The sequence below is a fragment of the Argentina silus genome (genome assembly GCF_951799395.1).
Source record: "Argentina silus genome assembly, chromosome: X".
Classification (NCBI taxonomy): Eukaryota; Metazoa; Chordata; class Actinopteri; order Argentiniformes; family Argentinidae; genus Argentina; species Argentina silus.
Window position 1 is genome coordinate 17,783,799 of NC_139653.1, and position 26,781 is coordinate 17,810,579.

The following is a 26,781-nucleotide window of genomic DNA, read 5'->3' on the forward strand; positions in this document are numbered from 1 at the left end:
GCTTTACGCACCAAAGGTGCGTGCGGAGCTCCAGCGTGGATTATAATGTCAGCCCAGTACACACCATTGTGCCAACTACGTGTTTGGGGCGCAGAAAGTCACATTTGAGGAGTGTGTCTCATGAATATCATAGATGTGCACATTCTCATCTGATATTTTATGCGCAAAATCTCCATCGCTGGATAGGCTGCATTAAGTCCACCAACACTATTGGCAGGGTTCGAAAATACATATTTTGCTTTGAGAATTTTATGATGACGGTTGATTCAACAGTAATCAGGTAATGTAACATTTGTCATGGTAATTTGTTGCACTTCAACACTGAAAACAATTGAAAAACATATAGCCTATGTAGCAGCATTGAAAAAGCACTGCAACCCATATCTGTGGTAGAAATGTAACTTGTTAGTGGTCTTGTCATCTAGCCTACCTTGATAGGATCAGTTGCTCATAAATTGCCTAAATGTATAACATTTAAAATGTATAGTCATTATTGCTTACCAATTAGGCTAGAAAGAATGGCCGCACTGATGGAGATAATTTGCTCCAAGTATAATAGAATACATATAATTATTATATACCGTATACACTATACACTATATATAGTGAACAAAGGGAGTCTATTCTGATTTCCTTACACTCTGCGCCTTTTTTACGCCAAGTTTGTCAAATCTAATGTGAGGATTACTTGTGCTTCAGGGGGATCTTCAAAGCAGTGCAATATGTTTGTGTCTTCTCTATATGTTTTCAATAAGCCATAGGATCACATCCATTTCAATGAAATTATCTAAACCGCAAGCACAGAAAGATGTATAGTACCAGTCAAAGGTTTGGACACACCTTCTCATTCAATGGTTTTTCTTTAGTTTTTATTATTTTCTACATTGTAGATTAATACTGAATACATCAAAACTAAGAAAGAACACATATGGAATTATGTAGTAAACTAAAAAGTGTTAAACAAACCAGAATATGTTTTATATTTTAGATTCTTCAAAGTAGCCACCTTTTTCTTTGATGACAGCTTTGCACACTTCTGGCATTCTCTCAATCAAATTCATGAGGCAGTCACCTGGAGACCGAAACCACTAACAAGTGAAACTAAGGGTTGCAGTGCTATTTGCTATTTCAATGCTGCTACATGTGTTTCTCAATTACTTTCAGTGTCACTTCAACAAATGGACGTGGCATGAGCAATGTTACATTACCTGATTGGCCAAATAGCGATCCGTGCATATAGTGTTGCGAGACTTAATGCAGTCTCTCCAGTGCAGACGGAACTTGGAGATTTTTTGATTTTTTAAAAATATCAGATGTAGGACGGATTTTGGTGGTGCCAGCCTTGTTTTAAATGTGTATACCTATTTACAGTTTTGAAGAAATCACACCCTCACCACCCTCGAATTCGCAATTCCTTTGCAATTGTAATGTGTCTCACACCTTGTCCTTTGTTGGGAATGATACTTAAGGAGAGGGACAGCAAGATGTACTTTGAGTTACTCTGGTTAGGCCACCGGATGTTTGTTCTGTTCACCAGGTGGCCTGGCAGCTCTCATGTACACAGACACTGTCCAAACCTTTGTCATCATCGCTGGGGCCTTCGTCCTCACAGGGTTCGGTAAGTTCAGAGTTCTCCAACAGCCAGACCGAATAGTCATACAATAAAAACAACTTGAGTGTGCTTCAATGTGACACACTGTATACTCCCTGATAGCCTTTCCCCCTTTTATCTTTTCAGCCTTTTTTGAGGTGGGGGGTTACAATGCTCTTCTGGAGAAGTACAGGTCAGCGCTACCCTCTGAGTATAAGTCTCTAGACCCGCAGCGCTACAACATCTCCCCCCAGTGTTACACCCCCCGCGAGGATGCCTTCCATCTGCTGAGAAACCCTGTGGATGGGGACCTGCCCTGGCCTGGAGTGCTCTTCGGTATTGCCATTGTGGGAGGCTGGTACTGGTGCACTGATCAGGTAAACAGAGTTTACATGTAGATCAAAACTCATAGGCTGAGGTTCGATTCTCTCCCACTCTTTCCAAATATGAGCTCAAGACTCTAGAGTGCACCTGTTCACTCCCCCCTAGATTTAAAAGCATGAATTGGTGTCAATGCATAAAACTAGGTAGAGAATCTGACTGATACCCATAGAAACAGAGTTTTCATACAGATCAAAACTCATGTGGAGTGCACTGTACATTAGGTTGGCACATTGTTGTTGATTTTTCATGAGAAACTTTACATTAACTCATTAAATGCTGATGTATATTCAGCTCATCCTATTGCTATGGTGAGTCAAACTCAAATACTGACAAATGTGAATCAGATGGGAACAGCATTATGTGTTTAGTTGCCATGATGGGTTAGGGACAAGAAATCTGTTGCAACAGATGATAAAGAAAATCAAACGTAATCTATAATCTATCTCTTAATCTATAGGTGATCGTGCAGCGCTGCCTTGCAGCCCGTAGTCTGACCCATGTGAAGGCAGGATGTATCATGTGTGGATATCTCAAACTGCTGCCCATGTTCCTTATGGTCTTCCCTGGTATGATCAGTCGAGTGCTTTTCCCCGGTGAGAAACTGAACTGGCCCGTGTGTGTGTGTGTGTGTGTGTGTGTGTGTGTGTGTGTGTGTGTGTGTGTGTGTGTGTGTGTGTGTGTGTGTGTGTGTGTGTGTGTGTGTGTGTGTGTGTGTGTGTGTGTGTGTGTGTGTGTGTGTGTGTGTGTGTGTGTGTGTGTGTGTGTGTGTGTGTGTGTGTGTGTGTGTGTGTGTGTGTGTGTGTGTTTATTTGTTTATTTGTTTATTTGTTTGTGTATGAGCAGTGTGTGTTTTTGTGTGTGTTTGGGCTATATTATTTTGTCTATTCCTTTTTATATGAGCTATACGGATACAGAGCCTTCACTCTCTGTTGACAGATGAGGTGGGCTGTGTGGTACCAGAGGTCTGTAAACAGGTGTGTGGGACGGAGGTTGGCTGCTCCAACATCGCCTACCCCAAACTGGTTGTCTCTATCATGCCCAATGGTAAGAAAAGACTACAATCTGTCAGCATTTATACCTCCCTATTCCTACCTCCCCTTTGTTTCACTCATCTTCCCCTGTCTCCCTTACTTGCCAATCTCCTCTCTCTCCTGCCCTGCCTCCCTTTTTTCTCCCCTCCTCCCACCTACATGTTGACCCTCTTCTCTCCCCCCTCTACCTCTCTCTGCCTCCCTCAGGGCTAAGAGGCCTAATGCTGGCCGTCATGCTGGCGGCCCTAATGAGCTCTCTGGCGTCCATCTTTAACAGCAGCAGCACCCTGTTCACCATGGACATCTGGACCCGACTCCGCCCGCAAGCCTGCGAGAGCGAGCTCATGATTGTTGGCAGGTCAGGTTATAAGTGTGTGTTTGCATGTTTTTGTTACAGCTCAGTAGCAACACATCTGATCAAATAAATCAAGGTCTTGATCGAGGACCATGATCGGGCACAACGACTAGTTGATGTGTTAATGCTCTAGGTGTTAATGCTCTGCTGGGCTGGAATACAAACATGCACACAAACAGGCATCTAGGATTTGCGTTTGAGACCACTGATGTACTGTAGTTGTTTAAAAGGATATACTCCATAATCTAACTTTTTCAGTCATTTTCATTTCTATGCTTTGTAGCTGAAAAGTTTTCTTTGTGTTTTTATTTTATTATATATTTGTATTCAAAGAAAATATCACAGGACGAAAATATCAGGTATTGTTCATATTTCCCTTTCCCCCGAAAACAACAGCATCCCCCCTCCCTAACCCAACACATTCACAGCTTATTCCAACAACATGCCTTCAAAAAATTTAAAAGAAAAGAAAAGGAAAATTCAAAAGTCACATACAAAAAAACGAAGAGAAAATGACACACAATCACGTTACTCCGGTACAAAGCAAACATAAAATAGCCTCTCATTTTCTGGTGAGTTAGTGATTCTTTATACAGCAGCAATCTCAAGGCTGTTTTGAGTTTTTCAAAATAGGATAACAGCATGTGTAACATGGTATAAGAAGAAAGGCCAAGCGCATGGCCAAGCGCAGAAAGCAGGCAGGACTCAGAGTTGCAAAATCGAACATAATCTTTACTTGTTGACTCACAGGAAATGTACAGTGAGTGACAACTCAAGACGGCTGGAAACAAGTCATAGTTGGGGCCAATAAACTAAATAGAAGCAATAAGAAAAACAACAAAAGAGTGTATGGTGGTCCCTGGCGACTAGTAGAGGAAACAGCAGGCTCGGGAGCATGTCCCAGGTGGAGTAGATGTTATTGGTTGATGTCCCAGGTGGAGTAGATGTTATTGGTTGATGTCCCAGGTGGAGTAGATGTTATTGGTTGATGTCCCAGGTGGAGTAGATGTTATTGGTTGGTATGTCCCAGGTGGAGTAGATGTTATTGGTTGGTATGTCCCAGGTGGAGTAGATGTTATTGGTTGGTATGTCCCAGGTGGAGTAGATGTTATTGGTTGGTATCTCCCAGGTGGAGTAGATGTTATTGGTTGATGTCCCAGGTGGAGTAGATGTTATTGGTTGATGTCCCAGGTGGAGTAGATGTTATTTGTTGGTATGTCCCAGGTGGAGTAGATGTTATTTGTTGGTATGTCCCAGGTGGAGTCGCTGTTATTGGTTGGTATGTCCCAGGTGGAGTAGATGTTATTGGTTGATGTCCCAGGTGGAGTAGATGTTATTTGTTGGTATGTCCCAGGTGGAGTAGATGTTATTGGTTGGTATGTCCCAGGTGGAGTAGATGTGATTGGTTGGTATGTCCCAGGTGGAGTAGATGTTATTGGTTGGTATGTCCCAGGTGGAGTAGATGTTATTGGTTGATGTCCCAGGTGGAGTAGATGTTATTGGTTGGTATGTCCCAGGTGGAGTAGATGTTATTGGTTGGTATGTCCCAGGTGGAGTAGATATTATTGGTTGATGTCCCAGGTGGAGTAGATGTTATTGGTTGATGTCCCAGGTGGAGTAGATGTTATTGGTTGGTATGTCCCAGGTGGAGTCGGTGTTATTGGTTGGTATGTCCCAGGTGGAGTAGATGTTATTGGTTGGTGTGTCCCAGGTGGAGTAGATGTTATTGGTTGGTATGTCCCAGGTGGAGTAGATGTTATTGGTTGGTATGTCCCAGGTGGAGTAGATGTTATTGGTTGACCCTCTAATAGTGTATTTTATTTGTTCTAGTTTTAGGACAAGCATCAGAGTTCTCATTTATCATTCATGCATGGAAATCATTCTAAAATCCTTCTTACACAAAATGTAGAATGTCTGTATGCACACAAGTATATCTATACAGTCTCAAGTTGGACATTGAAGTGCAATTCTGACTGCATCCAGCATATAGGGCTTTTCCTGATTCAGGTACACGTGTCAAGAAAATATTCATGATCGGTGCCTTCAAGTGCCTTCCACAACAGAGGCGCTTGCTGCTTTATGTAGCCTGTGAGAAGTGATTGCAGGGCTCCACAGCGCCTCACTCTAAAAACTGAGTGAGCTTCGGTCTCACAACTTTCATAAATCTCATGAAAAATTATTGAGCAATTCGGACAAATTGTATCCCCATCATGCAACAGGTATTGAAAGGCGCTGATCAGCAAATGTTGGCAACTGCTCAAAATGTATACTCTCACATACAGTCAAAGTTGATAAATACCATGTTTCCATGATTATGCACGGTCCTGGCTATCTGCATTTGGAAAGACTTCCAGTTGACTATGTATGGTGAATGACATCCATTTACGACTAATTAATCCCACCTGTCTTTCAAACTAAGCCATTTGTCAAAGTCAGTTCTAATTTCTCTCCTTACAGTTTTTTTTCGATGGTCCATCTGTGTCATTTGATTTCATGAGTGTCTTTCTTTTAAAAAATGACATCAATGGCTTAGAAAGATGTGTGCACATATCTAAATTAAAATGACATGCTAGAGCTGTAAAATAACCTTGTTTAGACCAGGCTTTCCTAGTTCAGAAAGCCTGGTGAAATCTTTTGCAGAAAATAGGTACAAAGAGGTTGAAACCCATTTGAAATGAGTGACACCTCGCCACACATCAAACCAATCACGCCTAATGCCTTCATCGAAGAATAGAATTCAGTTTTTACCTGGAACAATGGAACATGAACATGGAATGTAACATCCAATGAAAATGCGAGCATATTCTCCCATCGCTCAATTCCAAGTGCAATTCAAGATAGATCAGCTAATCTAAAATTCTCCAGACCTCCAATTTTCTTTATGTTCCATTAATGGTGCTCCATTAAATGGTTTTGATTTGATTTTCATTTTATGATGAGAAGCATGAGATGTGGATTAAACACTCCCACACCAGTGTTTTCTCCATAATAAAAGCCTTTACAGGAAAATGATCTCAGTTAAATATCACACGAACATGCAGTAATGAGGTATGGTATCAAAATGCATACACAATTATGTATGGAATTAATGAAATTCCATCAAATGTGTTTCTCTAAAACCGTTCCTATGGTATAGAATGAATCATTAAAAAACATTATTTACTAAGTTAAAAATAATTTAAATATGAGCGATTTTTACATATTTCAAACATTTGTTTTGTTACTTCTCTTGCTCCTTGTTTGCTTCTGACAAGCATTTCCCTCATTCAACCGCTTGGCATTGTACATACGCATGGTTATGGGTGTGCGTCCATTTATACACAATCTCAAGCAATCTCAAGCAAACTAACCCTAACCCGAAAACAAAACATTTTGTTTTGAAATAACCTCCCCCCCAGGCTATTGCGCACAACACATATAAGCCTGGAATAACAATGACTCAAACCTGGCCTTACTGGGGGTGAATTTACTTGGTAAAGTATTTGTTATTATTTGATTTCAGCAAATCACATGGCTGCGAGGCGTAGCTCAGAGTCAGAAACGTGTGGTGTGCAAGCACTGAGAGGAAGTGCTGTGGGAGATGAGTGATGCGAGGCAAAGCCAATGGCTATACTTAATGAAAGTTTGATGCATTGGTCCACCAGACCTTTCACGCATTTGGGCGTGTGTGTCTGGGAACGAGGCTATCTTTGAAATGATCATACGCATGGTTTACGCCAGGGTAGGAATTCAACAGGCGCTCAGGGAGGAATATGCGGCATTGATAGATGAGGACCCAGGTATTTGAGCCAAAGAGAGGCTAAAGGAAGATTAGCAGATTTCCAATCCAATAAAATCCTCCTGTGGGCTAACAATGAGGCAAAGGCAATGGCATCAAGTTGCTTCCTAGACAGGGAATGAATAACTATTTCTGCGCTAGGTTGTAGATTTATATCAAATGCTTCAGAAAAGTGCCCCAAGTAATTTGCTAAACGGGGGCAGGACCAAAACATAGGGGTCAGGCTTTGGGTAGAATTTGGATAATCATGCTTTACTGAAATGGATGCGATGAAGAACCTGACTGAATAAGGCTGAGCACAAGGTTTTCCATTTAACTTGAGTAAGGCACCATTCCAAACCTCGTCAGAGATCGCTGTAGTTGAACTGTGAAGATGTTTCATAGCACACACAGTTCCCTGCGTAAGTAATGGGACAGTGACACATGTTCCGTCACATCATTTGTGCAGTCATAAGAGAGCTCTGTGTCTAGTATTGATTCTAGGCTTTGTATTTGCCTTTGGAGTCTGCTATTGGTGTCTGTGAACATGAGGACCAGAGACATCAATGAAAATCAGAGAAGCCATTATGAGGCTGAAATATCACAAAAAAATCTATCAGAAACATAAAACCTTAAACCTACCAACATCAACAGTTTGGAACATCATTAAAAGGAAAGAAAGCACTTGTGAGCTCAGAAATCACAAACAGGCTGGTAGGCCATGGAAGACTGCTACAGTATATGACCAAAGAATGCTCACCATAATTAAGAAAAAAAAAAAACAACTGTCCCACAGATCATGAACACTCTCCAGGAGGTGGGTGTGAATGTGTCAGATACTATCATCCGCAGAAGAATTTACCAGCAGAACTACAGTGGCTACACCGCAAGGTGCAAACCACTATTTAGCCACAAATGACCAGGTTACTGTTTGCTAAAAAGTTTCTAAACGAGCCTGCAGAGTTCTGGAAAAAAGTCAGATGAGACAAAGATGAACAGGAACTGCCCAATATGCACAGCATACCATCTCATCTGTGAAATATGGTGGAGAGGGTGTTATGGCTTGGGGATGTAGTTTACAGAAACATCTTGTCAGCTCAAGTACAAGCAAATGCCTCCAATCTCATTGGACGGCGTTTCATCATGCAGCAGGACAATGACCCAAAACATATTGCCATAGCAACCAGGGAGGTTTTTAGGCTCAAAAGGTGGAAAGTTGTTGATTGGCCAAGTCAATCTCCAGATTTAATTGTGTTGAACATGTATTTCATTTGTTTAAGAGGAGACTTAAGGCAAAATGTCCTCAACACAAACAACAACTGAAGATGGCTGCAGTACAGGCCTGGCAGACCATCACCAGAGAAGATACCCAGCGTCTGATGGGGTCAATGGCTCGCAGGCTCGCAGACTTCAGGCAGTTATTGCATGCGAAGGATTGAATAAAAGCCTCGTCCCCAGGATAGAAAAAAAGACCAAATACTAAACATGAGTGCTTAATTTGGACATTTGAGAAATCTGTCCCATCACTTTTGGGTACGCGGAAATAAGGGGACTATGCATAAAAAGTGTTGTCATTTCTGAATGGTTAAACCAATATGTATACAAATAATAAAATAAAAGCTGAGCATCTCCAAACTTTTGGAGTGTAGAAACAAAAGAAGAAAAAATGCTTCACTGCATTACTTACGCAGGGCACTGTATATCCATTAACCACAAAAAGGCAAACCATATGGAGATAAATTACTGACAATATTATTGTAAATAAAAGGAGTACAACTCACAAATGTGTACCATGATCCGTAAACAAAAAAACACAATGCACAAATATTATTTACTATCTACACACAAACACCTCTTCCCTTGTATTTGTAACCCATTATGTTAATACATTCAAAATGATTTGTAAATATGGATAAAGATTTGTGAGTAAATGCTCACACATTTGCAAACAACCGTCACAATGTGTGAATAAAAACAAAAGTAGTGAAAAACATATTTTCAAAGTTATAAATAAAAGCATTGCAGTTGTGTAGGTATCCAATAATAACAAAAAAAGGTTAAAATACAACACTTCAAACATCACATTGTCAAATCTGCATTTGCGGATCAAATTACGTCTGTGGATTTGTTTTCATTTGTTTAGAGAATTTTGACTGACACTGGTTGAGACCACAACCTGTTATTAGCCCGGGAGCGTAATTTGAACCAATCCCTTATAATACAGGTTGAAAATCCAGTTAATGAGGAACAGAGAGGACTTCGGCTCTCGAAAGTAAATCTGGCTTTACTAAATCAAGCATTTGTTAAGTAGTCATCATTTCAACTGACAAGCTATTAGCCATTTTGCTAGCAATGCTGTGTAGTCAGAGCTAGCAATGGAAACTGTTATAATTTCAAAAGAAAAGCAAAAGAATGCCAGCTAGATAAAATTCCTTTTTGATCAATTATTTTTTGTTGATAAACAGGGATAAGCATCCTCATCAGCTAAATTCATGCCTGAGATATTAATACATTGTGCTGCATGTTTAGGTAAATGGTTGGGTTAGGGCAAGGAACATTCCTTGGGTTAGGGTAGTATCATCTCAACCAAGCTTTATTCTGTTGAAAGGACGTTTTGCAGAACTACTGAGAAAAAAACAACTTCTGCAAAGAACAAATCCACAGACGTAATTTGATCCGCAAATGCAGATTTGACAGTTCTAATGTTTCAGTATTGTATTAAAAATATTTTTTTATTCACACATCTTGATGTTTGTTTGCAAATGTGAGAGTATTTACTCATATATATTTTTATAAATAATTTAGCATTTATTGAAATCATTTTTACAAATCAAGAGGTATTTGTTTGTGGATAGCAAATTATATTTGCTTTGTGTTTTTTGTTTACGAATCATGTGAGTTGTACTCCTTTTATTTACAATAATATTGTCAGTAATCTATCTCCATAAAAATCACTAAAGGAAAGGAAACGACTGGCACCATTATGTATCTCCAAATCCAGGAATTGTCCGTTGATGTACACTTGTTAAAAAATAAGATCCCTAAGCAAACGATACGATGCCTAGTTGTCCATTTACAACTCAGTACTACGTCCTATGACTTTATAGCATTGTTTAATTAAGTTGTTAGGCCATTGACTGGTGTGTTAACATGATCAAGTGAACCTCATAAGGTAATGTGATGACTTGGCGGACTGATACTTGCTAAGAAGGGTCATGTTGAGTTCACCAATTCAATAATGTAATATTATGTAACAGTTGTGAATGGACAAGGCATGAATTGTTTGCTTAGGGTATCTCCTTTTTGAACTATTATATGTCAACAGACAATTTAATGAGCTAACTTATCTATGACAGAGATAGTGGAACTAGTCATGACAGTCCTTCTTGCATGTTTATTTTTCCTCTTTACGTTCGTCCTGTATATGGAATATTCTGTGAAACATCTTCACAGCTGACTACAGGACACCTCTAAGGTATGACAATTACTGAGAAAGATTGATTTTGGAGTGTCCCTCTAAGTGTGTTTTTACAAATGCATGCCTTTCTCTCTTTCGTCAACCCTTTCTCTTTCTCATTCTCTACCCCAGGGTGTGGGTTCTCTGTATTGTGTCCATTAGTATCTGCTGGATCCCAGTGGTCCAGGCCGCACAGAGCGGTCAACTGTTTGACTACATCCAATCGGTAACCAGCTACCTTGCCCCGCCCATTGCTGCGGTTTTCTTCCTGGCTGTGTTTGTGAAGAGAGTCAATGAGCAGGTAAGTTAAACAGTGTTTATGTACAAATTAAACATATCATGAAAGTACCTTTTTAAAACATGTTTTCCAATCTTTTTAACAATGGGAGAGCAATTCCAGTCAGACTTATCTTTCAGATTTTTTACACATGAAACCAGTTTTTGCAACTTTTTTAAGACTTTTGCTTTCTGACATGGTGCATTATCATGCTGGAAGTAGCCATTAGAAGATGGGTAAATTGTGGCCATGAAGGGATGCACATGGTCAGCAACAATACTCAAATAGGCGGTGGCATTCAAGTGGTGATTGATTGGTATTAACGGGCCCAAAGTGTGCCAAGAAAACATTCCCCACACCATTACACCACCTCCACCATGAGAAGGTGTACAGGTATTCTTAATAAAGTGCTCGGTGAGTGTATGTGATCTCATCCTTTATGGTGGTGATTTATTCCTCTGTCATTTTTTCTTATCCTGAAATAACATACATTTCCTCTAGGGGGCATTCTGGGGCCTGATGGGTGGTCTGGCTATGGGTTTGTGTCGTATGGTGCCAGAGTTTTGGTTTGGGTCGGGCAGCTGCCTGTTCCCTTCAAACTGCCCCCTGTTGGTGTGTGGAGTTCATTACCTCTACTTCGCAATGCTGCTATTCTTCTGCACCTCAGTACTGGTGCTGCTTGTGAGTCTCTGCACGCCGACCATATTGGACAAACACGTGAGTGTCCTCGTTCATTGGCACATTGGACACAATCCCTGCGCCTCGATCGTCTCTCCTCGCATCATCTCTCCTCGCTTCCTTCTCAAAGGACATTGGAAGAGAATATCAAAGGGGAGAAACCTTGGATGTTCTCCTCCAATGAGTTGAGAATTACAGTGCTTTCAGAAAGTATTCAGACCCCTTCACTTTTTCCACATTTTGTTGTGTTATAGACTCAATTTAAAATGGATTAAATTAAAAGAATTTGCCATCAATCCACACACAATACCCCAGAATGACAAAACGAAAACAGGTTTTTAGAAATGTCAGTAAATTTATTAAAATTGAAATACAGAAATACCTCATGTAGATAAGTATTCAGACCCTTTGCTATGACACAAAATGTTATCAACAAATCACTCAATAAGTTGAATTGAGTCCATATCAATGCAAGGATAATAGTTCATGTAATTTTGGAAAAATATCGTTGTTTTTATCTGGTCTCTTATTTGCATAGGAATCAATTACACTCTGTGTGGATCAGGGTGTCATTACAAACTGAGCAAATGGAGAGGAACAAAACTGCTCAAGAATGCGACCCTGAGGCCTGGAGGGACTTACAAAAATCTACAGAGTTGAATGGTGGAGAGGAAAAAACAGTCAATGGGACAACATCATCTCAGTCACTCTACAAAATTGGTCTATAACCAAGTGGCCAAAAAGAATCCCTTAATGGAAAAAATTCTATCTCATATCCATAATTGTGTTTGCAACAATGAATTCAAGTGATACAGCAAACAAAGTGGCTGGAAATGTGTTTATTTGGTTTTACTACAAAGCATTAAGTTTGGTGCAAATCCAGCACACGCAATGCAGTTTCTTTGTGTGAAGAATAGTGGTAGCTGCATCAAGTTATGGGTATGTTTGTCACTGGCAGGGACTGGGGAGTTTGTCAGGATCAAGAGAAAATTATGACATTTGCTGAGTTGGTAGTGACATCCTAATCTACAGTGTGTAATTGATTCCTATACAAATCAGAGACCATATAAAAACAAAGACATTTCTAAAAATCTTTTTTCGCTTTGTCTTTCTGGGGTATTGTGTGTGGATTGATGGCAAATTCTTTTAATTTAATCCATTTTAAATTGAGTTTATAACACAACAAAATGTGGAAAAAGTGAAGGGGTCTGAATACTTTGCGAAGGCACTGAAGATGCTGGGAATAGAGGAGAGACTATTGGGACACAGTCATTGATGCAACATTGTCTGTTTCCTCCATTGAGGTACAGTATATGGTTTCCTCCATTGAGGTACAGTATATGGTTTCCTCCTCCAGCTCCACCGTCTTGTGTTCAGCCTCCGTCACTCCAAGGAAGAGAGGGACGATCTAGACTGGGAAGAGGAGGAGAGAGGGAGGAGAGCTCGTAGAGAGGCAGAAGAGATGAGCAGGTCTGAGGACAACCAAGGTGAGAGAGAAAATCGAAAATAGAATTTTTAGCATCCATCTCTATCAAACAAGTAATTCAAGCTGTATCATGATTATGATTTGCTTGTCAGGGGGAGGCAAAGAAGGACTTATGGAAACTAAGCTTGCTCAGATGGTATCATGTTGGTGTCTTCTGTTTAGTTTGTATATTTGTTTGTGATATGTGATATCCCTTCCTTAGCAAGTCTTGAAATCTTTAGTTTCAATTTCTTTCCCTTTTCAGTGGATGGTGAACCCAAGTCTAGTAGCTGCCGACTGATTGGCTGGTTCTGTGGCATCAGTGCCTCTCCAGCCCCAGAGCCCGAGCAGGAGATCACTGAGGCATCCAAACAGCTGCCTGACATTACTGAGAACCCAGTCTGGAAAAACTGTGTTGATGTCAATGCCCTTGTAATGATGACTTTGGCAGTCTTTCTGTGGGGTTACTATACATGACTGGTGTGTAGTATAACAGTGATCCAAATTGACCCCTAAAGCTACTCATGTAGATCTGAGAGGACTGTAGAATCTAGGATCTGTAGAATCTAGGAATGTAACTATTACTAAATTGCTTCCACCAATCCAGTCCTCTCATCTGTAACATGAGTGGCTAGGGGTCAACTTGGAATACAGCATCGGATGTCACCATTTACATGTGTAGCACTGAAAATCAATTGCAACACTGTCTTTCACTGTATTAACCAAAAGCGTGTAGAAGCAGAATCTTTAGAAATGTGTTGGTGTATTGTATGTATGAACACACTATTGAATAATGAACAATAAAGCACATGCAGGGTTAATAAAAGTGTTTCTTTCTCATTTGTCCATTCTTAAAGTGCAATATTAGTCCTGGGGCCTGTTATAGAGAGCAGGACCACTTAAGTGGCCCACTAACTTACAAATATCTCTTCATGTTCTGGTGGTCAATAACACCAACTATTGTTCTTTATGTAGTCCCCCCATTTGAGGATGTCAAGTATTTGGACACATATATTAAAGTAGCATATGGGACAGAGACACAGATTAAGCCTCGTCCTGGACTAAATAAAATGTGAATGTGCATTTTAGTCTAGGTGTAGGAAAAGGACTTCATCTGTGTCCAGGAAACAAGCCCTAATTGTCCATGGCATGCAATAAGTGCATCAAGTCGATTCAAGTGAGGTGCGATGTTTTGGAACACCTCTGAATCCTGTTTGTGGTGCTGATGAGAGGTTAGCATCTTTTGCTTTAGCCTCCAACTTTCTCACTCATCATTGTTCATGATTTATTTACTTCATAACCATGGCAGCATCAGAATCAATTCAGAAGTGTTCAGAAACATATTTTCTGCTCACTTACAGAAAATTGACCGCAGACATCATTCACTTACCATCGAGCAAGACATGCCTCAATTGCATGTGCCATAACCCTAAACTCAATTCACAGGAGTGTAGAGACAAAATCTAAATCTTTGGCTATCCTAATCTAGTGATGAAGAGATGACACTGGATCTCCAAGCAATCATTATTTTGTCAAAGCGCTGTGTTGCATGAGCTTGTGGGAATTAAGGAACAGTTAGCACATATGTGTTTTCAAATATGGCAAAACATACTCATGTTAATCAATATCCAATTAAAACATATGATATCAGTTATCCTTATCCATGGATCTCCTATCCATGGAGAACCAGAAGCACACAAACACACAAGCTGAGTGTCAGATACCAGTTTTAATCACCTCTGTTTATTTGAGAAGCAGATATTCCCATTAGCATTGTACAAGTCTGAAACCTACAGTGGTCTCCCATACCCAGTGAAAAGGGCTCATCATAGTTCTCAATATTTGTCAGATTAAGGGTGTATGTGAGCAGGACCAGTGGTGGGGGGGTTAAGGCTGGAAGCTGGTGTACAAGAGTTCTATCGTCCGTGGCTATCTTTCACCCGTAGTGAAGCAAATGACGGCTTTGGCAAAGACTGCCCTCTGCCAAAGACTGCCCTCTGCCAGCTAGCAGGGAGTAGGGAACAAGGTGGAGAGGGACCAGGCAAAAAAAAAAAAAAGATGGACAAAAATAATCAGGGAGGTGGTGAAGGGGGAGAACACAGTCCTCAAGAATACATGTAACATTCTCTCGCAAACAGACAAAAAACAAAAAAAATAGATAAACAAGCAGTCAAACTCAATACAAAGTGACATCAGGCCTCTGCAAAGTGACATCAAATTTCTCTTTTGCCCAACTGTTTCTGAGTTCCATTCATTAAACTTTTCCCAGAACTAACAGTGTGACTAGGTCGGAACTGTCAGTGACCAATTGGCAGAAACATAAGCATTGCGTCCCATGCAGCACACTCACAAGCGCCATTCCACTAGCGAGTCCACTCATCATATTAACCAGTGTTCATGTGGACTAAGAACTGAGTATGGATCAACTCAATTGCTATGAATCAGAACAATATGATAGCCAGCAGAGAGAGCTGACACACAGAAGGAGAGGACCCCAATCCTGGTTGTTAGTGTGCCACCAGGGGGAGGCAAAGAGGGTGTAAGAGGAATGCAGGTGAGTGATTCCCCCTCTACCTCCCGTCCTCCCTTTTGGCGCGAGTCTGCACCAGCTCGCAGGGCTGCACCCAGTTGTTGTCGTGCAGCCCTACCCGGCAACCAGGTGTATCCTTGTCCGTGCGCCGGCAGCACATCCAATAGGAGCGTCCATAAGGCAGGTCGTGGTGGTAAGGTTTGGGGTGCCAGCGGCAGAGCGACACGTCACCCCGCTCATACTGCCGCTTGCACTGCTTGCAGGGGTCATCGCGGTACAGTGGGTCCTGGTTCCAGCGTGAGTCGATGGCGCGCACGCCGTACAACTCAATCAGGGCCTTGAAGTCATGGCAGGTGCACTTGAGGGCGGCCAGTGAGCACGTGGGCAGGTAGCTGAAGATGTTGACCATGATGTGGTCGGGCAGTAGCAGCATGTACTGCCGCGGCTCCAGTAGACGCTGGATCTGGAAACGGATCTCCAGGAAGTCGTGGGAGACGTGGCGATAGAGGCGGCACAGAGAGGGGTCCGAGCAGTCCTCCATGCCAGCCAGGGGGGAGTCGGGCCGCTCGGTGGACCCCCCTGTAGGGCCATTGTTATTAGCGCAATCCAAAGAGCACATTCCACTACTGCTGACGGTGCTGCTGTCTTCCTCGGGCCGGGCAGGCTGCAGGAAAAAGAGCTGGCCCGGAGGGGGGTCCTCTGAGGTGTCAGCAGGGCTGGCCCCACTGGGCATGGCAAAGCATACAGTCTCCTCCTGTACATTCTCTGTGCTGTCCTTGCCATAGAACACACACTGGTCCACAGCGCCTGTAACCACCACCTCCACGTGGAAGCCAGTCACTCTCTCCCGGCCCACAGTCTTCTGCTCCCCAGAGCTGAGCTCCTGGCTGGGGTCAGGGGTGCTGGAGGCTGGCCTGTCTACATGGCCCTCCCCGTGGTGGGGGTCTGCCTTGGGAGAGGCAGCTAGCAGGAGGCTGGGGTCCCGTGAGGAGGGGCTGACCAGCTGGTAGAGGTCACAGGTGATCTTCTCTTTGGCCCTTGCCCCTGTTTGGCCCCCTCCTCCTCCACAGCTCATGAACATGCAGCGGGGTCGCCCGGCGGGCTCAGACTGAGAGCGAGGGTCCAGGCTGGACACCCGGAAGGCAATCCTCACTTCACCTCGCCCATGTGTGGGCCCACCACCACCGCTGCTGCTCCCAGAGTCCCCACCACAGCACTCCATCTCCCTGCTGGAAGCGTCCAGCCCCAGTCCCGATCCTGGCCTCAGCGTGTTCTCCAGGTGCTGTTGCTGGGACTCAAAGTGGGCTACAGCCTGGGCTACACGCCGCGACTCCTGCTGCTCATCCAGAGTGGCCTGTGAGGGGGGAGGCTGCGGGGGCACAGGGCTCTCAGAGAGGAACATGATGGGGCTGGGATCAGAGACAGTACCCCGCAGGACAGTGTGCTGGGGGTGGATGGAGCCATGAGCGGGCTGTCCCTGGGCGACCATGCCCTGCAGGGCCATGGCTGTCCGCTGCTCCACCAGGGCCACCATCTCAGCCACGGACAGCAGGTCCGTCTCGCTCAACCCCTGGGTAACGTCCTCTTGGGTGGAGGCCTCTGGCGGCAGCAGGGACTCAGGGGTGACAGAGACGTCATTCTGAGTCCTGGTGGGGGGGTCGTAGGAGGAACAGCGGCGCCGGCGCTTGGCCTTAGTGCAGTCAGTGGCCCAGTTCCCTTTCACCTTCATGGCGCTGGGACGAGGCATACCCGCCCCGCTGAATTGGTGTGCCACAAAGAAGGCAATCTTCTCTTTGGTGTTGCCAGGCTTGATGACATACCAGGTGTCCAGCAGCACTCTCCCATCCTCCATCTGGGTACCATTTGAGGAAGGTGTGGGGGTGGTGGAGGTAGGGGGCTGCGGCACTGAGGTGGGGTCAGGGTCTGGGGGAGTGTTCTCAGAGCCTGCGTCCTCCTCCTGCCCCTCCACGCCTCCCCCAGCCTCCAGAGACGTGCACCCCCCGCGGACTTCAGCCTTGCCCCCTGTTCCAGCGCTGCGGGGCTTGTTCTGGGAGTAGGTGCCGAAGGGGCGCGGGCACCACAGCCGGATGTGAGAGAAGGTGTCTCGGTCCATCACGGGCCGGAGTGGAGCATATCCGCATCTAGGCTGGCCAGCTGCTGTGCACCACACTACTCATTCTCTCTGTGCCAGCCTGCAAGGACCACTATAGGAAGAGGGCATGCAATCTGGAGAGAGAGAGAGAGAGAGCGAGCGAAAGAGAGAGAGAGAGAGAGATGTTAGAGCAGTCGGCCAAACCTAAAACTGTCATTACAACATTCAATATCATTAAATCTTGTAACTGTTGAGTCAATTTAATGAAAAGTCTTTTTGGGAATTTAATTCATATTGAAATTTCCACATTTTCTGCATTCTACATATCTCTCTCTTGCTGATATCTGAGCAACCACTATGGAAAAACTGTATCCTAAATTGCAAGCACATCACATGAATAATGACTACGAGCCTTTAATTTCAGAGAAGAAGAAAAAGATTTCCGCAAAGCCTTTTTCAATGCATTAGAAATCAACCCAGAGCACAACATAAGAGAGACTCCAGCTTTCAGACAGCCCTCAACAGCTTAACTTAATTAGTACATATTGCTCACTGTACTATCTTTGAATCTAATTAAAGGCTTCCATTTCAGGACCTGTGTCTGGGCAGATGAAGGGGAGAAATGTAACACGCCAAATGGATTCTCAGCGCTTCAAATAGGACTTGCCTAATAGAAGGCAACGCAGAACAAGGTGGCATGCCAGCCCTAATTTTAGAAAGGGACTGAAGTATTGAAATTGATGTAGCCTGCCAGTGTCTAAATTAGTTTTACCTAGACTGCGGTGCGGGGAAAGCCGTTTAGCCAGTGTGCTGTTCCATGTCAACCTGCCAAGACTGGCAGCCAGAAATTGTAAAAGAGATTTCATCTCAATGAGACTAACCTGACTAACCTAAAATAAAGGATAAATAAAAAACAAAACAAGTAGTGCAACGACGAGCTCAATGTATAGCCTAGCCGAATTAGAAACTTGACCACAACCTGAAAGTACACAAACCAATAATAATGTATTTAGCACTTTCTTAAAAACCCAAAGGTTTTTACTTATGCAGTAATGCCAAAGAAGTTGTGATTTATTGTAAATATTTTCATGGGTAGGGGGAGTTGTTAGGCACGACGTGCAGCACACTGACAATATTTATGATAAATCACGGCTTTGAAAATTGTAAAAAGAAACCAATTTTAGTATTTTGTGGTAGATTGTGCTGTTTTCTCAGAAATATACTTCCCAAAAAGACAAATGTTGCCAAGGGAACGTGAAAAACAAATCTACTGCTGCGTATGAATATCGTAACAGAAGATTTAACCGTGACATTAGCGTTATTAAATCACGGCTTTGAACACCTCTCGGCTAATCACAATGCTTGATTCTAATTTAATAATTCTAATTATTATAATTCTAATTATATTATAAAGAAGCATTCTAGCCGTTACAATATCCACGAAATCAGCACAGCTACTTCAAAGTTTTCACTTGTTGCCTTGTGCCACACACACACACATTTATATTTATTTATTTATATATTTATTTAATGCCCCATACCCATTTCACAGCCTCTTGGCTCATTGCCTCTTAGGCTCGCATAGCCTACATAAGTTATTGTTCTATTTTGTAACTTTTTTTTTTGCTATTATGTACATTTTTTGTTAATATTTTGCTTATATGTGGTTGTTTTTTATGTCCCATGCACCAACCTCACCAAGTCAAATTCCCGTATGTGCAAATATACTTGGCCAAATAAAATAATTCTGATTCTGATTGGCTCCACTATACTTTTCCCTCTCTATTGACCAGCATGTTCAGTCACAGCCCACCAATGGTGATTCATAAGATGGATTGCCCACTACCATTCATCAGAGCCCTGAACTGGACACGTGAACGCTACACTCAAGTCAATGCATACTGTAGTTGCCAATGCTCATCCCATATTTAAGGCCTATTACTTTACTACACTTCTTCAAAACGGCTGAAACAGAGCATAGTTTACTTTTTAGGGAGAAACACAACAGCTTTTGATCAAAGACATCCATTTGACATTCACTTCTATGAGCTAGGAGCATAAGGGACTTTGAAAAAAAACATAGGGAAAGTAAAACAATAATAGGCCATGAGTGAGAGGACAACAGTTGAGTTGAGTGTCTATTTCAGATTAATTCTGAGTGGTAGGATGGACAAAAACACAGTTTAGGCATTGCTTCAAATCTGTGTCCATTCAGACGTCATTCCCTGACAGCTGATGAAACCTTTGCAATGATAATGCAGTTTTATCCTTTCTTATTTGAAACAATTCCTGAAAATTAAGGTTTGGTTTTAAGCTTTTTGCATAATCTCTCAAATCCTGTCCAAGCCCAGCAGCAAGCTATCCCAGAGCACACAAGGCCAGGAACTAGTCTCAATGGCTCCACAAGATGTTCAACTGCTGAACTACACCAATGCAGAGTTCCTCTGTTTCCTCCATCACTGTAATCTCAGTCAAAAGGCTTTCTCTGTTGTAGCCTCAGGCTCACGGTATAATATGTATTAAAGTATGGAGTGGACAACTTTATGCGGTATTGTCCTGAAATAAAAAAAATCTAATGCAAACCAAAAATAATTACATTTTCACTCAAACTAGCTTAACAAGGCCAGACCATGGGCAAATTACTCTAAATAAGGGAAATTAAATGAGCCTGCTAAGACTGAAAGGTGATGAACCTACAATGAGTAGGCTGTTCACATGACACTCTAGGATAAATCATTCTATTTCAATTTGGCTATGGCCTGGGAGCATTCGGTAACATGGTACCCACTGGGCTTAGATATCCTGCACAAAATTGAAAATAATAGCCTAGAAGATACAGCTAAGGCACACTAATTAGGACTAAAAATCACTTGTTAAAAACCCTAATTCCAGGCTAAAATCATTCAGAGAGGGCCTTTGCTCATCCACCTCCAGCTCTCTCCTCCCTCTCCCTTTTAGTGGCATTCAGGCTGGTGGACTGCGCAGGGTGGTGATAAATTACTCCAGTCGGCCCTCTCCCTCACAGCACCTGCTGGGACAATACAGCAGTGGCTGGGCTGCAGACAAGGCTCACCATAATCATCTACTGGAACAATGGACTGACTGCATCACTTATCCCGCCCATCCGAGAGAAAATAAACCCATAGTGCCTTTTGTCATGAATAGCAGTTAAGTTAAGACATAGCCTAGGGTCATTTGGGCCTCAATAGCCGTGAACAGCACTGCGCGGGACTACTAGGATGGATACATGCACTGAATTGAACCTATAATAACTCTTCATCAGGTTGGTTCAACTTGTGATCTTCACCTCAAAGGAGTTCATCAACATGTGTAATCCTCACTATCTTTACTTGACTATTAACAGACTTTTCTACAGGGATCATAGGGAGGGAGTAGGGAAATAGGCCTACAGCACAGAAAAACTGTGTTTTTAAATCTGTTCATTGCACATTCCAAACAAAAAATATATAAATAAATATGATGGACGAGTGCCTTGGTCCTCCTTTGGTTTTTACTGGAACATGTTTGTTACTAATCCATTCAATTCGACCTTCTAAAGTTATTTTCAAAACATCCTTGTTGTAATTGGGGTGGGGAATTAATATCAAGTCTAAATCAACTTTGTTCCAAATGATGAATGGGGCAGTTAACTCACATTGTGAATTCAATAGGACCTGAGATAAAACAGCAGTTGAGTAACAGCGATACCAGCCCAACATAAGACAGTGTAGGTAGCCAATCCGGTACAAAGTTTGATTACTCATTTGGGGATCGACTTTTTGCGTAAACAGATAGTGAAATAGCCTAGGCCTGCCCAGGTATTTGGTTGTCAGTGACCGAGAGAGATGAGTAAATTAAATGTACAATACTAGATCCTGAAAAGATCTGACAACTTCGAGAAAGTGCAATGAGAAAATACAGGCGACTAGGGATGTCAACAATGCACCTCTCATGATGTAGCTAGCTAACATCCAATGTGTCCAACATGACATGCGGTCATGAAATACGAATCGACATGCGTTATTTTGACATAACACACCGGTGTTTAAGTGTAGTACTGCATTCTAGATGATGTAGAGGAGAGAGTTAGCAAGCTAATTCAGAAATTGCGCAACCAATGCGCCATAGACTACTAGTAGTAGAACAGAGGCACGCTTGAATCCTACAATTTAATAACACTAGTAGCTAACGTTAATTGGAACGAACTAGTAGAGGGCTGAGAATCTGATTCATTAAACAATGATAGCCAAGCTTCCAATGACCCCAGAGTCCTGTTGACAAATAGCTACACCCACATTTTGCTAATCCACATCTCCAAACTGTTGTCTAAATCAAATCTTAAGAGTAAGCGTACTCTGCAGGCCCATAGAACCTTCATACATTACTAATGTCATTAGCTACAATACCGCTGCCATTACTAGCTTCATTACGAAGTTAACTAGGTAGCTACCGCTAGCCCGTTGTGGGAAGACGAAGTGGTCCTTACTACTATCTTCATCATGGCTGACTTTCAATACTGGTCGCTGACAGACATCACGAACCATTATACGGCTAAATGTGCCCGGCGTTCGCAATAAAAACAAAATCACATTTCAAATGAGCCAGAGCAGGTTTAGTCGATATTCAGCTAGCTAGCTAAGTTACTATCGTTAGCCAAATAGCAAGGGAAGCTAGCTAGATACCTTTGACCAGACATGCACTGAAGCTAGGGTAACTTAAGCTATTGTATACACTGGTTAAAGCTAGCTAGGTAGCGGATACCCAATTATGTTTTACCTAGGCTAGCTGTCATCTTACCTCAGTTGTAGGTCAGCTTCGGGAGCTCTATGACCTGCAAGATTGCCGACGATAGCTGACTTACTCGCGGTTCCCTGGCTCGTAGGCCTGTTTTCCTCACAACAACTGAGGAATCAGACTCAAGGATTGGGGTGCAACTGGTTCGGGTTATCTACGTGTCCACGTAGTAGTAGGTACAGTACTTTCTAATATCACCCGAGTGTTAATACCGAGGCCTGTTGTCACTTTACTAGATTGTACACAAAGTGTATGTACTGATCTAACTCCTATTTCACAATCTTCTTCGTCCCCTTTTAGAAATGACAGGGAGCTTTACGTTCTCTGATTCACAACCAAAATAATCGGTGTCAGAACAGCAGTAGGGAGGATGGCCATCTTGTTGACAGGCAGTTGCACAAGGCCCACAGCCAATAGCAAACGAGAGTTGATGGTGTGCCCATATATGGCTGCCCCATGACTCCCACCCCCATCTCTCTTTTCTTCCAATATCTTATTGACAATATTACAATTTAACACAGCAAACTGCACACAATGAGACATCAACAAAATATTGTCTCATATTAATCACACATTTAGCAAAGAAAAAGACAAAAAAGGTCTTTCTCTCTCACACACATCAAATAGATTGTTGAAATGCACTTTCAATAAACATTTAGCAATTAGTCATATTGTGCAGATTCCACAGAACAACTGTAAGCATCATGCAATGCACCTTTCTAACCAAACAACATCAAATGACTAGTAGCTATGTCAACTAAAAATTACTCTGCATTTGAGGAATGCAGAGTATGAATTACTCTGTTAGACCTTTATCATATCAATGGATTCCTCAATAAACAGTTATTTAGATGTTACATTTATATACTGCCTCCTCTTCCAATGCATTGGCATAGGCTACAGTATATGCAAATGGTGGAACAGAGAGGGTTTGTGCATGCACTAAGAAGAGCTTAGTGCTGAAACAATGTTTCAAACCATCTGAGGGCCAGACGGAGTCTGAGTGTTGTGGTGCGCCCATAAACACACACACACACACACACACACACACACACACACACACACACACACACACACACACACACACACACACACACACACACACACACACACACACACACACACACACACACACACACACACACACACCTCTCTAAGCAGTCTTATTTGAATATATATGGATTTTATGTTTTTTTATGGTAGTTGGTTTGGCTTTGAAATGTAAAGTTTGAAGCCCATTTTATTTCATAGCTTCTTATATTGCGGACTGGAGAATGTGCGTTCTTTACATCAGCAATATAGTTAAGATGCTATATAGCCTAGCCTTTTACTATGAGGTTATTAATAACAAAAGCATGACAATGTTTTTTGGAGTAACTAATGTCAATCTACAGTTGTTAAGAAGCCATAACACTGCACTGATTCAATGCACCAACACAGTGTCATGCATTGCACCTGGCACTTTCTCTAACCAGACAACACCAAAAGATTTGGGAATACAGAAAATAAAATCATTTAATTGTCACATATATATACTATTTTGGTTAAACATGATGTAGATATAAATACAATGCCTCTTCTACTGCATGCAAATGGTGGCACTGGAAAGTTTCTGTGCATTGTGCACTGCAGAAAAGCAGCTTAGAGGTGAAACAATGTTTCAATCCAGCAGCAGATCAGACTGGCCTGCACCCGCACCCGCACCCACACCCTTAGCCCTCTATTGAATAGGCCCATCTACTGTAGCCTATATTTATTTCGGTCATCAAATCAAATCATCTTATAGGATTGAGTGGAGTGGCCAATTTTGATGCAGTAATTAATTACTGCACAACAATTAATAGTTTTGCAACATTTTGTAATGCATTTTTATGGCACGTAATCTGCACTATCAATAGACTAAAGGAATGCAGCTGGTTGAACATGGGGTTGTAAGCAGTCACCTAGGGAGCTGGCAAACTAATACTATGTATGTTTCAGCCCAGACGGACATCTTAAGTTCTAGGCTCATTATGCAGCTGACAACAACAAATAAGATTTCACACACATTGACTTTTAAACAATTTCATTTAAACCCATGAATCACTCTTCTTCTTTAAACCATCCCCTTTAAACCGATACATCACACCTCTTTTAATCTACTAGTAACATGCTAAAACATAATTACTAATTACATCTGACACAGATCAGGAGTTTGCTTAAATAATAATTTACCAATATCTCGCATGTTTGTGAAAATCATATGCACAATGTTTTTAATCACATACAAACATGAAAACAATGCACGAAAACAATATCAACATACTTTACATGAATTACAATTAACATTGATAGGTACCAATCACACAACCTCAACCACAAATAAATGTATGAATACAAAAGGACACTGGTGAAACAAAACTTGATGTTTCATCATCATATCAAATTATGCTGGTTCACAAGGTTTAATGTATGATTAATACTATAGGACACTGCAGAACGCTACAATTGAAAGAGAGGGTAGAGAACAAACACAATGACCTTGAAAACCTTTATCCAAGTAATTTCTTCATAAATCAGCTAGAACACAGTGGTTGGTTTTAAGCAACACTTTATAATATGCAAGAGGAGGTACTGTATACATGTGTTTTGGTATTTAACTTGGCAATGCATTGACAAGTATCAAGTATTTTAAATTAAGCACTAGATACAAGGTCCATCTCTCAATGTTGCACTTGGAGCAATGAGCTGCAAAAGAAGATAAACAAATACATTTTAAAAAAACACGAAGCAACGTGTACACTAGCGCCAGTCCATCAATCAGGTTGATAAGTGACCACCTCTGGTACGCGGCCTTCTCAGACAGACAAGCTACGATGTTTCAATTTTGCGGCAGCCAGCCAGATATAAATATCTGGGGGTATTTAACGCATCGCAGAGGAGAGCAATCTTGATCTGATTAATCACTTCGACACGTGGCACGACTATATGAAGATCATCTGGGGAGCCTGCTGGAGCAACTGTGCGGTGTGCACTTGATAGGAGAGGCCACCTGTCCGCAGAGGCAGCGCGTGCCGGGGGACCAGACGCGCGAGACCCATCACCAGGACCACGAGAACCTGTTCTGTAAATCGAAGTCTGTTGAGACTTTAAGCCTGAGCCCTACTGCCAGTAGCAATTCGGACACGACCCCAGCCTGACTTCGGATGACAACGGTGGCTTCTTTTAGCAGAACGGCGAAACGCCGGAGATCTACCGGACCCAAAACTGAAGTCAAGGAACGTAAAGGCCATCTGTATGAGGGGTGGATTGTGACACGGAGAATCTAGCGAAGGGAGCTATCATGTCCCCGTGCATGTACTTTGCATCTGGATAAGCCGTCGCCGCCCGGTCTTTAGTTTTCTGACGCCTGTCTGATTAGGAGCTCCAGTCATGAGTATCATCGCCTTTGGAGAAATAACTACATTTGCTTACATTATAGTGGTTTAGAGAATGCCAACATCACATTTTCTGCATGTACTGTATTATGTCTTCTCATTAATTCTGTAGATAATGTGACTACATATACCATTTCACATGATTCCCATAATTGTTGATTTAACAAGTTAAACTAATAATGGTAGGTTGCAGCATTTTCTGTAATTGAAGAAAAAGGTCAGTTTTAGTACAGTAAGCGCACATTCTCACTGTCATAAACAAAACTAACATTTGCGCAATTCAATTGACTTTTGCTCACAATTATCTGTGTTGTCTCTCCTCTCAAACACACAAAAAAAGCTAGATATTGTGTTGAAGCTTTCCTATTATGATAGGCTAAGGCCCATGTGTTTTGCCTTGCAGGGCCATTAACTCTGCCAGTATGCCCTTCTGCAAGACTCATCTAGAGGTATTGTGTAGCAACCTGGCATCAGAGGACAGCCAATGTGTATAATAATAGTGTATTTTATTTTTCCAGTTAACATTAAGTAGATTAATTGATTGTATCATACTTTTGGAAATGGCCAATTAGTAAGATGGATATATACACCGTGCTAAACTTTACATCTTGGTAAAGTAGATGTGTCCAAAAATGTATATATCCCTCTAACCACATGTTAAGTTTGGTTTTGCATTCTCCAATCATATTATTAACATTGAGTTCTCCTTAGTGATATGGATGCCAATTAATTTGACCACAGACTCATTATTGTATAATACTGGATTATTATGAACAGCCTTTTGAGGGCATTCATGTATCACCATAAATTCACATTTCCTCAAGTTCAAACATAAGCCTGAACTAACAACACATACATACAAGCCACACTATTCTATCTTGGACTTTCATCTTCATCAAAGTATAAGGAACATTATCTCACAAAAGTTACCACAAAAGAAGAACAGTCCTTTGC

General features: G+C 42.0%; 2 protein-coding genes across 2 annotated transcripts in view; one reads left to right on the forward strand and one right to left on the reverse strand.

Moving 5' to 3' along the window:
- slc5a2 (solute carrier family 5 member 2) overlaps window positions 1–13,703 on the forward strand; it is a gene marked incomplete at its 5' end in the record, with an annotated part of 28,584 nt that extends 14,881 nt beyond the window's left edge. Inside the window, 9 exons of the mRNA XM_083696386.1 lie at window positions 1,538–1,618; window positions 1,739–1,968; window positions 2,433–2,568; window positions 2,912–3,019; window positions 3,214–3,364; window positions 10,708–10,876; window positions 11,354–11,569; window positions 12,888–13,017; window positions 13,261–13,703. Coding sequence (XP_083552512.1) covers window positions 1,538–1,618; window positions 1,739–1,968; window positions 2,433–2,568; window positions 2,912–3,019; window positions 3,214–3,364; window positions 10,708–10,876; window positions 11,354–11,569; window positions 12,888–13,017; window positions 13,261–13,472 — 1,433 coding nt within the window. The 3' untranslated portion in view covers window positions 13,473–13,703. The remainder of the gene's footprint in view (window positions 1–1,537; window positions 1,619–1,738; window positions 1,969–2,432; window positions 2,569–2,911; window positions 3,020–3,213; window positions 3,365–10,707; window positions 10,877–11,353; window positions 11,570–12,887; window positions 13,018–13,260) is intronic.
- A 1,039-nt stretch (window positions 13,704–14,742) lies between these two features.
- fbxo46 (F-box protein 46) lies at window positions 14,743–22,755 on the reverse strand. Its single transcript, XM_083694502.1, has 2 exons — window positions 22,415–22,755; window positions 14,743–17,751 (listed from the first exon to the last, which is right to left on the reverse strand). The coding sequence occupies exon 2, from the start codon at window positions 17,636–17,638 to the stop codon at window positions 15,566–15,568; it is 2,073 nt and encodes a 690-aa protein (XP_083550628.1). The 5' UTR covers window positions 17,639–17,751; window positions 22,415–22,755; the 3' UTR covers window positions 14,743–15,565.
- Window positions 22,756–26,781: the final 4,026 nt, after the last annotated feature.